Here is a 14,515-nt window from a genome sequence, read left to right on the forward strand (position 1 = left end):
CGGGCATTCACCTGGAACAGCAGTAGCTCTTCTCTTTTCGAAAGAGACCTGGCACAGCCCTGCAGGGCTGGAAAAGCCGTTTCATGCCACACAAATAGCCGGTGCAGGTGCTTGACATAATGAGTGGGGAATTTGCTTAAAAAATCCAAGATGGGATAAAAGTTAGCAACATCCAATAGGGACAAAGAGAGAAGCTTTGTAGGGGATAATTTTAAGGTCACTTGTGCATTGCTGGAAACATCAGCTGCAACTAAATATTCAGAGGGCAGCATGAAAGACTGACACTACCTGTACGCCCAAAACGGCAACAGTCACTTTCAGAAAGGAGCCCTCTGTCCCTCAAACCTTGCTCTGCCTTGTCTTACAGTTCCTGAAATGCCTTCTGTTCGTGCATTGTTCTCCTTACAGTGCTGTGGTGTTCCCACCATATAACCACTTTATCTCTCTTTCTCTTCTCAGCCAATACTTTATAGCTATTTTCGAAGTTCCTGCTCCTGGAGAGTGAGAATCGGTAAGATCCAGTGTTGATCTCTGTTTTATTGTCTTGGTGTTTTTGCGGTATCCTCCCCTTCACTAACCCAATTAATTAGTCACTTATTAAGAGAGAGCTCCGCAAACATGATCCTGGAACAGTGAGGCATTTCCCTCTCCTTCTCTGGAGTGGGAAGGAAGGGAATACCACAGCCTACCCGGAGCAAGTGAAAGGAAGAGAAACAGACAGGAGAGCTTCATTCAGCCTACAGCTAGTTAGAGGGAAATACTCCTTTCGTAAAACTAACACCATGCAGGTGGCTTTTTCTTCCACATTATCTAGAAGAGCCCTACACTCTGTTTTCACACTGATACTGCCTCAGACTCTGGTCTGCCCAGGTCTTGAGAGTGAAGCAGGGCTGGGAATGGTCCCTACTTGGACTGAGACAGTCTTAAGCAAGGATTTGCAGGTGAGCCCGGGTCCCCCTGTCCTCTATAAGCCCTGTCAGTCAGTGCTGCAAAGAGTGGCAAAGCTTATTTTGAATAATGCAGTGTTTTTGCCAGGACAGATCTTTAGTGCTTTGGTCCTTCATTTGCCAGAGCACTATTTTCTTGGTGGACTCTGGCTGCCTTTCTTGAGGGATAGGGTCTTGAGGGGATAGGGTCTTTTTTGGTTTTAAAGCCATTCTTTTTTTCAAATGGAGATGGTAACATTTCCCTGAGCCCATTACCAATGAAACTGGTCTCAGTGTTCCTGTCTGAAGCTGTTCACTCTGCTCTCCCTAGCACTGGCGCTGAAAGGGATTTCCTACGACGTGGTGCCAGTGAACCTCCTGAAGGATGGGGGGCAGCAGGTAAGGATACAGCTATCATTGCTCTCTCCAGGGGTAATGAACTTGGGGATCATTAGGAGAACTGGGATTAGCACTACAAAGTTGACAGACAAAGTCACTGAATTCCTCACCACTCCTTTGTAATTAATAGCTGCTTGCAGCCAGTATTCCCTGGCATGCAAGAGAGGGGGAAGATGACCGCAGGAGACTAAAGGTTTTCTCTTCTCTTAAACATCTGTGACTGAATTTCATAAGGCTGAAGATCTTTTGCTCCTGCTTAGCATGATATAACTGAACATATCTGGCACACAGACTTCAGAAAAGCTGCACTGCAATTTAAACACAAACTTGACCTCATTCAATTAGCACCAGAAAGTGCGTGTGGCAGGGGATGTGTGTCCAAAAGATGCTAAATGGTATAGCAAGGGTCTGCAAAGTGCCTACCAAAGGAAGGGGTGGGTTGCCAGAAGAGATCTTCACTGAAAACTTATTCAGGGAGCTATAGGAGGGAATTGTGCACCTCGTGGTACCACAGGCTCAATGTGCCAGTATGGGCTAAGATAGAGTTGGAGAACTAGAACAGCAATAGCGACACTGCTGCAGTACCACCCATCCTGGGCTTTGTATTGACGGTTCATCAAGAGGTAAGGCAGTCTGGCCCTGGATGCAGTGATTCCTGAGCCCCAGTGACAGCTTGCTGTAGGCTAATAGTACAGCATAACTTAATGCAAATATTAGTACTGAGGTAGAGGGAAGAGCCAAGTTTAAAAAAAAAAAAAAAAATTTGGTAACTAGCTTCTGGGGGAAGAAAACAAGGAAGAAGTATTTATTGTTGCAGTAATCTCAGATTTGTTTCCACAGTTCTCTGCTGAATTCAAGGCAATGAATCCAATGCAGCAAGTCCCAGCCTTGAAAATTGATGGCATCACCCTTTCTCAGTCGGTGAGTTAACAGTTTAACATCCCTGTTAAGCATTCACTCCGGCCTGCTGCCCAGTCTGGATGGGATGGCTTTGCCTCATCTTTTCCCCCAGATATCTCATCTGTGCATGGGAAAAGAGATGGCATTTGTGATAAACAATCCCCCTTGGGGGCAGAAATAGCCCATAGTCTCTGCTGGGAAGCCACTGTCAAGGATTTAAGCTCAATTCAGCTTTGGGTTGTAACTCCACCTTTCACTAAGCAGTTTGTAGTCTGACTTGAGGCTGTGCTAGGGTTTGCCTGAAATTACAGCTGGGCTAAATGACAACAATGTCCCAAACACACATCAAAGAGGATATTCTGTTGCTTGGATTGGTAACAAACTTCATTCAAGAGCTCTTGGATCAGGTCCCCTTTCCCAGGTGTTCAGGATGTGAACTTTTCCTTGGCGCTCCAATAACCTCCCCCTACTTCTTTGTTCATTACAGCTAGCTATAATTCATTACCTAGAAGACACCCGTCCTAACCCCAGGATCTTGCCCCAAGATCCAAAGAAAAGAGCTCAAGTCAGAATGATCGCCGATCACATTGTCTCCGGCATTCAGCCCCTCCAGGTATTGCCTCATCATATCCATGCAAATGAGAAAACCAGGATGGGTTTCCAGGAGTCTGTATCTCTGAAAAGCTCGGTCTCTTTAAACTGCTGCCAGCCAAGAGAGTGGCAAACCTTACGACTCTGTGTTAGCAGATGAAATCTCTGCTTAGCCTCTACCTCATCTGCCAGTGACAACAATACAATATTTCCTACAAAGAAAATTCTATAGCACCCCAAGGTTCTTTCCAGAAACAGCTGAACCCATATGGTTTCACTGCTGGGTCTAGGATGTTTTAGGAACCCAGAGGGCAAGGGCAAAGTGATACCCTGGAAGCTGTTACAGAGGAATAGTCCTGAGAGAGATACAGCAGGGTGTGTGATTCTGAGAGGGTAAGGTCAGGGCTGACCCAGCTGGCTGAATTCGGGCTGAGGGTTTAGACTTGGCAACTCCTCATCTCCCCTCTCCTCCACTGGATGAGGCAGTGGGCAAGATCCAGCCAGCAGCGGTCAATCTAACCTGGAAATTGCGTGCCTTCACAGAACCTGAGTGTCCTGAAACAAATGGGGGAGAAAAAAACGGAATGGGCTCAGAACTGCATTGCATCTGGCTTTCAAGGTATGTCCCACATCCAAAATGATCAGCACGTCAACTAACCTTTCAAAGTGCTGTACCACTGGGGTCCTACTTTCCTCTTCAAGCACAGCAACAGATCTCCCTAGGCTGGCATGCTGGGGTCCTGCCCAGCAGGCAGGGACAGTGCTCTTCCTGCCCAGAGTCCCTTGTCCAGGACTGGTCAGTCTCCAGGGTCTTGAGGAAAGATTCTGTCCACAGGGCACTTCCACTGCTGCACGTGGAAGAAGGGAAGCCTGGGGCCATCCTGTACACCGCAGCAGTTGATTCACCCTGAAGCATGAGGGCTGACAGCACTTCTGCTTTCCACCCAGCTGCTCCCAAACTAGTGCCTTTTGCTTTAAAGTTCCATCAATCTAAATTTATATGCTTTTGTAACCAGACAAAAGATATCTGGCAGATATCTATCTGGCAGATAAAGATAGATGGCAAACTCCCACAGGATCTAGCAAGTAGCAGAGTATTTCTTTACTTCCCTGGGAAAAACAGGGTGCTTTTTGTTTCCTCAGAAGCCTTTCCCCTGTGTGCTGGAATGGCAGGCCCATCTTCACTTCTGGACAGATACAAACTGATCAAACCTTTGCATTTTTCCCCTCCTCACTCACATATCCCTACATTGTCCTCTTAGAATTTCAGGTGCGTTGCCTGAAGCAGCTGAAATCACCCTGGGTCCCAAAAAGCTGAAGGACACTAAAGACTCCCATAACTATGCTGTTGTAAGATTTCTGTTCCTTCTAGGTTCTGTTCCAAATTGCTCCTTTTTCATACTTAGCTCAGGGTCAAAATGACCTTGTTCGTAATTCCCAGTCTAAAAGGTCTTTGATGTCCCTTTCAAATGAGTTTCCAATGCCTCACTCCAGTGTACCACTTCTCTTGGCAGCGCTGGAGCAGATTCTGCAGCACACTGCTGGGCAATACTGCGTGGGGGATGAAGTAAGTATCTGAAATAGTGTTGTGCACCATCAGAAAACTGAAAACCCCAGTAGATTCCATAAAATAGGAAAGGAAGTTAGTTGTTGAGACACAGCACAACCCCATCCTGTGCCAGGAGTTACATGTGGCGCCTTCACCATAAGAAAAAAAGCTGCATGGATCCTACCTAGGCCATTACTGACTTGCAAATAGTTATGGAGATGTTTAATTGTCCCTACCTATAACTTGCTGATGGCCAGATTCTGCAGCTATATCTAGGATCTGGCTGCTACTAGAGGATGTGGAAACAGATAATATATATTTCATCTTTAAGAGATTTGGAGTTCAAAGTGTCCTGTCATAGGGGCAAAGCTTAACTCAAGAAACACAGGTTCAGTTCTTAGCTCTGCTCTGTGGAACTGTTAACCAGGTTGCATTGTATTTTTCTGCTCTGTTTGTCCAGTGTTAATGTGGACACATTTCAGAGAGCTCATACACAAGCTCTTCTGACCCTTACTAAGCTAGAGGCCTCTTTCATTTAGTAGTCCTGTTTGGCGGGCAATTAGATCTTCTCTATAAAAGCCTGGCAAAAAGGAAGGCTCCTGCAATATCCTGTGATGCAGAGGATTGTTTAGTAGGAGGAGCCTTATGGAACTGGAGCTATCGGTGGGCAAAGGCTAGTTACAAGATCTTATGCTGGAGAATAACATGTGTTCTAAAAGGCACACAGAGCTTTGTGGGGAGAGGCAGCTAGCTGCATTGTCCTTGAGTCTTCTTTTCAGATTGCAAGTCCCTGAGCCTGTGTGCAAAGGCCCTATCGCATATCAGGTCTTGACATTGGCAGGAGCTGCTTGATACTCCTGCAATGCAAACAAGCAAAATTTACTCATCTTTTCCCAGCCATGCAAACTCCCCCCTCCCTCCATCGCCTTCCTCTGCAGCTTGCCAGCAGACTTGTTTGCTCAGAGGCAGTTGCCATAGAAGCACTGTGTCCTGGAGGTCACGATGATCCGCTGGTAAATATGAAGCTCCCTAAAGGCTGATGGCTGTTTCTACTAGTGACTCCTATGAAGTTCCTTTCTTTGTACTGCTGTTGTATTATTTATGCTGGATTAAAGAACAGGATTGTTGTGACAACTCCTCTGTACTGGCTGGTAAAATAATTTCTACCCTGCTGTCAAAGTCTGCCACCACAGTGAAGCTCTGAGTTATTCTGACCCCTTTTTCTTTGCTACATTTGCAGGTTTCCATGGCTGATCTCTGCTTGGTGCCTCAAGTTTTCAATGCTGAAAGGTAATTAAGGCTAAACTCAAGGTGCTCTTCAAGGGCATCTACTCCTTGTGCTGGGCTGTCAGACTTTACCTTCTGCTGGTCCTTGTGCCTGTTAAGAAAGCATCCCCCCTGGCTGCCCTATTCAGTTATGGATTTTTCTCTGCATGGATTTTCCTATGTCATATATACTCTCTCTTTTGGAAGTTCTTGGAAATAAGGAGCTGGGCTCTCTTCTCAGAGGCCCCCAAACAAAACCTGATCTATGTCCTTAGAAAAGCTACAGTTGCCCACACTCCACATCCTCTCTCCCCGTTTGCCCTGTATTTACACTGCAAACAGGGGGAAAAGATTAATCTGACTATATTTGTTGAAAGCCTTCAACCTATGGAAGTAGTGGCTGCATGATTCCCAGGAAAAGCATAGTGCCTTCTTACCCTGTGCTGCACACTATGTAAAAGCCTAGTGAGGACAGAAGAGCTAACTAACTTTTCCTTTAGCATTTGTTTTTTAAACCTACAAGGATGAACCTTTTCTCTTAATGCAAAAGTACCCCAGCCTGTGAGATTCTTCCAGACTGGGCAAGCACAGCACATGGCTCTACTCTTTTGCTCACTGCTGCACTGGCTGTCTGACTAGAGTACTCACAAGTTCTTTTCCTTATACAGATTCAAAGTGGACATGGGTCCATATCCCATAATAACCAGAATAAACAAAGCTCTCCTGGAGTTAGAGGCATTCAGAGTAAGCCACCCATCCCGGCAGCCAGATACTCCTGCAGAGCTGCGAGCTTGAGGTCCATCTACTCATTAAATCAAGTAAGTTGGAGGACAGAGAGGACAACAGCTGCAGCTTGAGTAGGACTTCAGTGCCAGCAGGAAGCCCTAGTGCTATTTTCTCACTTTAATCTGGATGGGAAGAAGGACAGAGGACCTGGTAGCATGGATGACTTAGAGGAGCTATGTCTGTGTTGGAAAGCTTCCAGCTACTTCTGACTATGTTCTTTTCTATCTGATGTATCTCCATGAAGCAGATTAAAGCAGAAGCATCCATAAGTATCAGAAGTCCCATTTTTATGGCTTTGGGTCAGGGAATGTGGCCACAAACAACTGTGAGGCATTGAGCCACTTCTGGACTCCCCACAGGGGTGGCTTCTTTCTACCAGCTACAGAAAGAGTATCAGGGAACCAGTGTACGCAGTGTGCTACTAACCTAGGAGGCCTGCGTGTCCTTGCATCTGCCTCAGAGCTATGACATAATCATCAGTGCCACGGATATAAACTGTAAGAGGTAGTCTCTGACAGAAGACAGCTTAATCCCAACCCTTGTTGGGCCCCAATGGGTCTTGCAAGAGCCAACAGTCAGCAACTCTGCCACCCCTTGCAATGACAAGAGAATTACTACCTAGGACAGCTAATTTTATGTCTAGCAACAATCTAGCAGAATTTATAATAAAGGTCTGTCTAGAGCTTGTGGTTGTGCCATAGTCAGCAAGACACAACCAGCTCACTCCCATATGCTGAAAACAATGGTGTTCTCTTCCTTTTCCCATCCTCAGACACCACTCTAGGTGTTTTCCTAGTCCTCATATGCAGACTGTTTCCCAAGGGAATCCCACCCCAGACTCCCTCCAAACCAGAACCACACCTGTATGCCTCACACTGTGAGGACCTTCCAAGCGTCAGGAATAAATTCCATTCCACTCATCCCAAATGAAACCCAACACCCAAGTCACCTTTGGAGCTGAAAGCACCCCAGGAATTCCAGCCCAGAAACCTGTAGGGCAAGAAGGGAAACCCAGAAGCCTGTGATTGTGTTCCTGTGCAGGCTCAGCTCAGATCCCAGTAAAGTTTTTGGCACCCAAGCCTGGATACCAAGCCAGGGATATGGGAGGGAATTTCCACCAGTCTGATCCTAAATGTCAGCTGCCCTAAGAGGGCAATACCCATGGCCTTCAGAAAGGCTTTACAAGCCCGTGATCTCTTGTAGGTGAATGCTACCTTGGCATATATAGATACTTAGACTGCCACATTGCTGGGACTCATTTATTGCCAGGCATGTCTGTATTCAGGCTGACGAAGAGCCCCTGCTGTTCCAGGCTCATTCTGAGTATTGTGCATTATCCTAGGTCCAGCTGGATCTTGACTGTGCTGTTGTAAAAGGTCCCAGCACAGTTGGATCCCCCAAAGACCAACACCGTGTGCAGGTTATGCTCCTCTTTGTTCTCCTTGTCCTCATCCATCAGGTGGGCAGGAGTCAGGTCAAGCAGTGTGTGGCCAGCTCGGGGCACAGCGCAAAGATCATGGTGGATCACCGTGCTCCATGAAAGAGTATCTGAAGTCGAAAGCAGCTATCAGTACTGATAAACCCATTCCTAGTGCAAGGGAAACGCCACTGCAGCCCAATAGTCATCTTCAGCTATGGAAACTGGGAGAGAGAGTCACTCACCTAGGTGGAAGACAAAAGCATCCTGCAGGGCTCCCTTGGCATTGCAGCCTCCGCTGATCAGAACCTTCTGGTCCGACACAGCCAGAGCTGCATGAAAACTGCGACCAAAGAAAAGCCGAAAGGTGACTATAGCAAAAGCAGCTGGGGTTGCATCAGTCAGCAATACGCAGAGGTGGGCAGACTTCAGCAGGAGGCTGGGGGCTTAAGCTGCAGAATGGAAGTTAACTTCTGCTTCTCTTCCGCCCTGACTTGCTGAATAACCCTGAAAGAGCTGTTTGTTTGCCTCTGCAAGTCAGGCCATAATCAGGCCTGAAAAGCACCTCATTATTTCAGAAGGAGCTATCAAAACTCCTACGTTTTGCTCCGTGGAGTGAGATAGCAGGCTAGCTAGGCTTTGGTCTGATTTATATCATTGTTCTAGTGGGCAACAGTGTCTCTTTAGGACCAGCATAGTCCTGGTACAAGAGTTCCTTCCTCTCTGTGTGTCTGTTGCACTCCAGGTACTGTGGAGAGCAAACAGCAGGCAATACAGTTCACTAGCACATGGCAGAAAACTTCCCCTAGCTTGAAAGGCAGATTTCCAGGGAGACTAAGGGGTCTGCACCCATCGTCCCCCTCCCTACAGGCACCAACTAGGACAGCACAGGAATTTATGGTCCCATAGCAGAGGGGGCATCCACTGCATTTTGGCTAGTGGGACAGAGATATGCAACTGGGTCTGACCATAAGCATCATTTAAACCTGGCTTCAAAGAGAAAGGACAAAGGAAGAAGATAGCTCCTGGGTCTGCAATAGGATCTTACCAACGTGCAGAAGGCTGTCCTGCGAGGAGGGGGACTGGTGTGTACTCCATGAAACCTGAGAGCCAGGGGAAAGGCAGGTGAAGTGTCCAAAAAGCTCAGCCTCATAACCAGACAAAAACTTGCATACTCTGCCACATCAGCAACATTGCATTCTCTGTTACCCAGCTTCTTGCAAAAAAGCAGTCTCTTGTTTTTCCCCATTCCCTTTCCTCTTACACCAGAAAGGCTTTTTTTTTTTACCCCGTAATTTTCCATCTCCATTGACTAGTCAGGAGTTTTTATAACGTTAATGCTACCTTCCCATCAAGCATGCCCCATTCCCCAGTGCCTGCCTTTGAACGGACCTTCCCAAGGCATCTAGCTGGCACAGACTTTCTTACCCAGATCCAGGATGTGCATGTCACTGTAGTAGAGAGAACTCCTCCGACCACCAAAAATCAGCAGCTTGTTCTTCAGTAGAGTAGCTGAATGCCTGCACAGAGAAGAAGCAAGTGAACAAAGTATCTTCAGCAAGCTCCCAAAATTGATGTTTCAGCCTTGGCTTCTGCAATTGGGCTACCATAGCCTCAAGTCTACACCTGCCTCTACCCCCAGCGACTGCAGCCCAAGGACAGAATTCCATCAGGACTCATGACAGGAGGTACTGGGAGTCACACTGCTCAAAACATAGCCCTATCTTAAGGAGCAAATGGTGGAGAACAATCATCTAATATTTAGGAAATTACACTGGGCTGGGAGGGAAGGTAAGCAGAGGTTTCCTGCTCTATTTCGGAGGGCTGGAATAAGAGCACTCTCACCCAAGCCTAGGCAGAGGCTTCTCCCCTTCTGAGATGGGCTGATACCAAATTTCATGTTCTGGATTGAAGACATAAAGCACATTGCTGCAGGGTCCAACTGCCAGTGATGCCTTTTTGGGGAAAGTCCCTCCAAAAACAAAGAGTTCCTTGCGGTAGATAGTTGCACTGTGGTAGGTGAGCACTGGTATCCTCCCTTTGGCCTGGAAAAAGTTCAACATACATTTGTTACAAGTAGTGCATTATTTGCTGTGTAACCCATAGGAAAGGGGCCCACATCATACAGCAAGTTTGACAAGTGTCAATTTACACTTTATTGGCTCCCCAGCCAGATCTTTGCCACACAGGCAGGCAGTACATCTTTTGCGTACTCTGCACCACCAGAATACTCTGATGAGAGAACGAAGTCAACCTCCTACCCCAGCTTCCTCAGAAGACAACAGAGCACAGAAACAGAGACATCTCATCCAGGCTTATTCCATAAAAGCCATCTTGTGACTTAACCAGGAAAAAGACAGATAGTCCCTTGCTGACAGGGACCTCTGCAAGGATACGACAAGTAACTAAAGAGCTTGGAGATCTGCTGTGCTCAGAGCAGTTCTTGATTTAAGAACAGCTCTTCACCTGAGCATCCAGTGAAGCTCTGAACAGCATCATGTAAAATGAGAGGCCATTTCCCTCTGCCACTTGTACAGTACCTCCCACCCATGACCTTGGTCAGACACAGCACTCTGCAGAAACCATTTTTTCCACCTTGATTCATTCTTTGTAGGCACAGCCCCTGGTTTCTGCCAAGCTTGGGGCCTTCAAACATAGCCTTCTTACATCTGTCAATCCCAACGAAGCACCTTGGACAACCTGCAGCAACAGTGGTCCAAGACTACTGGAGTAAGCATATGGGCACATTGATTGCCACATTCAGGCAGGACCTGCCACCTCTCCTGTGCTTTTGTCTTGGAAGAGCTGCAGTACTTACAGCCACAGGGAGCCATTTCCAGGTGACTGTGTCCAGAATATAGATGTCACTGTAGTCTTTGTCCTCTCTTATGCCCCCAAAGATGTAGATACGCTTAGTGTCTGGGTCATAGGTAGCTGTGTGACCATGCAAGCACAATGGCATGGTGTTTTGTAGCTGGAAACCCACTGGAAGCCAGAAATCACTGTCTGTAGGAACAACACCAGACAGATGGTGTGGGAGTTCAAAAGTGCTCTTGATTTCCCCAGATTTAAAGAATATGTCGTAAAATCTTTACTCAAGACCTTGCTCCCTTCATCTCCTCCTCTCATTCAGGGCAGAGGGGACTCATACAGAAACGTTTTGTTTAAGGAATGAAGGGGAACACTAACTAGGCAGGGAAGGTGGAAGAGAGGATTGGTGAGGTGCAGAAAGCTGCAAGGCACTGGAATTGGATCTCACACTTCTCTACCAGTCATCACACACAGACTGCAAACCACGGTTTTGCTTTTACCCATTAAAACTCGCTCAACTCTTTCCAGAACTTACACCTTAGCTCCTAGAGGGCTCCCACATACAACCCCACAGCCTCTCATGGCACCCTACACTGTCAGCTCAGCCTGGTGACCGTGCTAGAAGATGTGACAGCTTTGCTGTCCCCTCCCTATGCACAGACCCCTGGGTACCCCCTCCCATCTGCATGAGTTGTCCTTAAGTCCCACTGCCCCCATTGCCTTTGATAGTCCTAAAGTCCCCACCAATTTCCAGCTTCCAGAGTGCATCCTTGCAGGACTGCTGATTGACACCTTCTCCACCGATGAGAACAGCTGTCCCCAGGTCACTGAGGCACATGGCATGGCACCACCGTGGGCTGGGACTGCCTGGGGAGGGGAAAGCACAGGGCTGTGAGCACAGTCAGACGAGACACCCGCAGCTCCCTTCCCTGCTGGGGAGGACAAGGCAGCTGAAGGCTCAGAGGGAAGAAATGGGAAGGCAAGGGCCTCATGTCCCTTCCCTCTAGGGTGGCAAGAGACATAGCTCCCTGAGGAAGATTTTCTGTTGGCTTTGAGGAATAATTGCTGTACTAGAAGAGACATTGCTATCAGAGGGAGCCAGCAAAGAGTTTGGCTGGATGTAGGATGCATAACAGGCTGCCACTTCAGACAGGCTTGGATGCTCCTCATTGACTACCCATCCCCAGAAGGGATATCGCTGTTGTGCCATCCCCCTGTGTTACTCCTTGTGAAGGAGGGCTACCCAGAGACAGCTTGTTAGTGCCTAAGGTACAGCAACCAGAAGCCTGGAGCTGCTTCCAGACATATTCCTCATACTGCTCTGTTCCTCCTCCTTTCCTCTCCCAGGCCCCTGTGGTTGGCTAAGCAAGCTAATAAATACTTTTAAATCCAAGTCTATTCCACACCCTACCCTTTGCCTCAAAGGGCTACGCACCCAGCAGTGTGCCTGAGATTCAAGGGGCTACAGAAGCATGCTGGTGAGCCTGACAGTACTGGAAGCACCTATACTAAGGGCAGTTGCATGGAGAGGAACAGTATATACACACAACTTACTTATTCTTGATCACTGGGGAGATAAAGGATGAAGCGTAAAGAGGCCTGCGACATTAAAGGGAATGGCATAACCAAGTAGCTGAAAAGACAAACCAGGGTCGAGGAAACAGATCCTCACCTTGCAACTCCTCCACTGCCAGATCTGCAGAGGAAACACAGAGATGGCCCCATAAAGAAAGCAGCCAGCAGACATATCCTGGAAAGTGCTCAGCTCCACAGTTTAAGAGCCCTTTGGCCTTCCTTCCTCCAATCCCCACCACAAAGCTACCTCACTGCCACAAACAAGGTTCAAGACCAAGAATCCTGAAGAAAGTCTCATCAGAAGAAATGCAGAAGATGGGTAAGAGCAGAACATACTTCCTTTGACTGCCATCATGCTGTCATCGTTGCTTTTTACCCCTCTGATGCAAGCTCATTTCCCCCCTTCTCACACTACCTACAGCAGAAGCAACTTTATGATGGAGCTGTATTTGCTTTTGTGAAAAGCAAGCCAAGTCCCAAAAAGTCACTTCGCTTCATGAAGACCACTGAGTTATTGCGAAACATTTACACACAAACTCAGTCACACCCTGGAGCTGACGTGGAATTCACATTTCATAAGCTAAAGGTTTTGTTTCCAAACGCCTTGACAGCTACCTTCTCACTACTAAAAAGACAGTGTAATTATATTCATTATATATATATATTCACTTTCATGTTCGCTATACTTTAATAATAATCAATGTCTTCTATGGAGCAAGCGGTATGCTGTTAGTATGGGAACAAACAGACTAACAGAGAGGCTACACGGCATCATAGTAGTTAACTTCCTTGTGACTCAATTTACTCTTGTAAAACAAGGCTAACGATATTTGCTTTCATTTATAAAGCACTTTTACTCATATTAAAAGGGTATGGTATGGTATGGTATGGTATGGTATGGTATGGTATGGTATGGTATGGTATGGTAAAGAGTGTTGGCACTAAGAGTATCCCATGTTGGATTTCTGGCATTTTCCCAAAAGGCAAAAATTCATCAAGCAGTTTATCCAGGACTAAGGAGAAGTTCTCGGTATTTCACAAGCCAAAACAGACAAGCCCATCTTGCCTTGGAGGTATACAGAGAAATGGACTGGGAAGTTGTTGCCCAGCAGCATGGAGAGATCATTCAAACAAGACCTGCAAAATAAACCTGGAAGCTGCCAGAGTTACCTTCTTCATTGAGATCTCGCTCAGACGCTGTGGGTTCAAATAAAACTTTCCTGGGCTTCTTGGGTTGGACAGGACTCTTCCTCCAGGCTTCACTGGGTTCTGCCTTGCCAGATGGTGACTTCAGTGCACAGGGTACCACCAGGGTCCTCAGGGGTGGGCAAACATCCTTCCTCCCAGGCCTGGATGCTCTAGCAGTCACTTCTGAGCTCTGAGTCTTAACCTGTGACAAGAGTCCCAGTCAAATCAGCCCTGAAGAAAAAGAAGTGAGGCTACTGCGAGTTGTCTATTACTGGGCCAGAGATTAGTTTCACGTGGTGACTGTTTTCATTCTTGTCTTCCTGTTGAGTCTTATGGGCCAGCATGCCAACAGAATCAGCCGCCAAATATATGCTGAGCAATGCAGCTACCTGCTGCTGTATGCCCAGTGGTCCACTTTCAAACTGCTGCCTGCAACAGGCACAGCTGGCACAAGGCAACTGGAAAGGCAGAAAGGCCATCTGTGCTAGGAGTAACCAGGCTGATCGATCATCCCACCAAGGGCTGTTAAATTCAAGCCTTCCAAAGGCATTTCAATAGAGAGTACCACCATCAGCACAAGTAAATCTTTGGCTCCAAAACTTGCTTAGCAAGGTCTCCACTAAGACAGTGGCAGCAAATAGTTTCTGCTAGACATCAACTGAGCAGCTATGAGTGAGGGAGAAGATACAAAGTGGGTTACATAATGAGAGGAAGGCTCCAGGGTACACATACTGCATCACAATCTTCCAGATCCCGGCCAAGGGGCATATCATCTGCTGGGAGCACTGGTGACTGGCTGGTCTCCGGGACGAGGAAGGGGCGGGCGGGCGTACTGCTGGAGACACCTCGGAGCAGCTGTGGCAGAAACAGTGACAGTGAGACATTCCAAGCGTGCTGGCCTCCATCCACAAAGGGTAAGCAAAAAGATGTTTTGCAAGGGACAGATGCCCTGCAAGGGAATAGCCCAGCTTTCATCTCCAGCACCAACAGAATAAACGAAGAAAAGCAAACCCAGACACTGGAAGATGCTAAATTCAAGGGCTTCAGCACAAGGTAAAACAACTGTGTGAGTACCACAGACCCAGGAGAAAGCAGCACTGGAAGTGA

General features: G+C 47.2%; 2 protein-coding genes across 3 annotated transcripts in view; one reads left to right on the forward strand and one right to left on the reverse strand.

Annotated features, from left to right (window-relative positions):
• GSTZ1 (glutathione S-transferase zeta 1) overlaps nt 1–6,534 on the forward strand; it is a 6,685-nt gene extending 151 nt beyond the window's left edge. The window contains exons 2-9 of one of the 2 annotated variants that reach the window (XM_009886988.1): nt 460–511; nt 1,258–1,325; nt 2,166–2,246; nt 2,713–2,838; nt 3,360–3,435; nt 4,331–4,383; nt 5,606–5,655; nt 6,300–6,534. In XM_009886988.1, coding sequence (XP_009885290.1) covers nt 460–511; nt 1,258–1,325; nt 2,166–2,246; nt 2,713–2,838; nt 3,360–3,435; nt 4,331–4,383; nt 5,606–5,655; nt 6,300–6,426 — 633 coding nt within the window. In that variant the 3' untranslated portion in view covers nt 6,427–6,534. The remainder of the gene's footprint in view (nt 1–459; nt 512–1,257; nt 1,326–2,165; nt 2,247–2,712; nt 2,839–3,359; nt 3,436–4,330; nt 4,384–5,605; nt 5,656–6,299) is intronic. The other variant, XM_009886989.1, reaches the window with a different exon arrangement.
• Nucleotides 6,535–7,750: 1,216 nt separating this feature from the next.
• The window catches only part of LOC104288274, a 7,537-nt gene continuing 772 nt past the window's right edge, over nt 7,751–14,515 (reverse strand). Inside the window, exons 3-12 of the mRNA XM_009887050.1 lie at nt 14,141–14,263; nt 13,391–13,610; nt 12,318–12,341; nt 11,366–11,512; nt 10,653–10,840; nt 9,680–9,879; nt 9,263–9,354; nt 8,883–8,937; nt 8,080–8,177; nt 7,751–7,965 (exon numbers count right to left, since the gene is read on the reverse strand). Of these exons, the coding sequence (XP_009885352.1) occupies nt 7,751–7,965; nt 8,080–8,177; nt 8,883–8,937; nt 9,263–9,354; nt 9,680–9,879; nt 10,653–10,840; nt 11,366–11,512; nt 12,318–12,341; nt 13,391–13,610; nt 14,141–14,263 (1,362 nt within the window). The remainder of the gene's footprint in view (nt 7,966–8,079; nt 8,178–8,882; nt 8,938–9,262; nt 9,355–9,679; nt 9,880–10,652; nt 10,841–11,365; nt 11,513–12,317; nt 12,342–13,390; nt 13,611–14,140; nt 14,264–14,515) is intronic.

Source organism: Charadrius vociferus, unplaced genomic scaffold, assembly GCF_000708025.1.
Source record: "Charadrius vociferus isolate BGI_N301 unplaced genomic scaffold, ASM70802v2 scaffold14, whole genome shotgun sequence".
NCBI lineage: Eukaryota > Metazoa > Chordata > Aves > Charadriiformes > Charadriidae > Charadrius > Charadrius vociferus.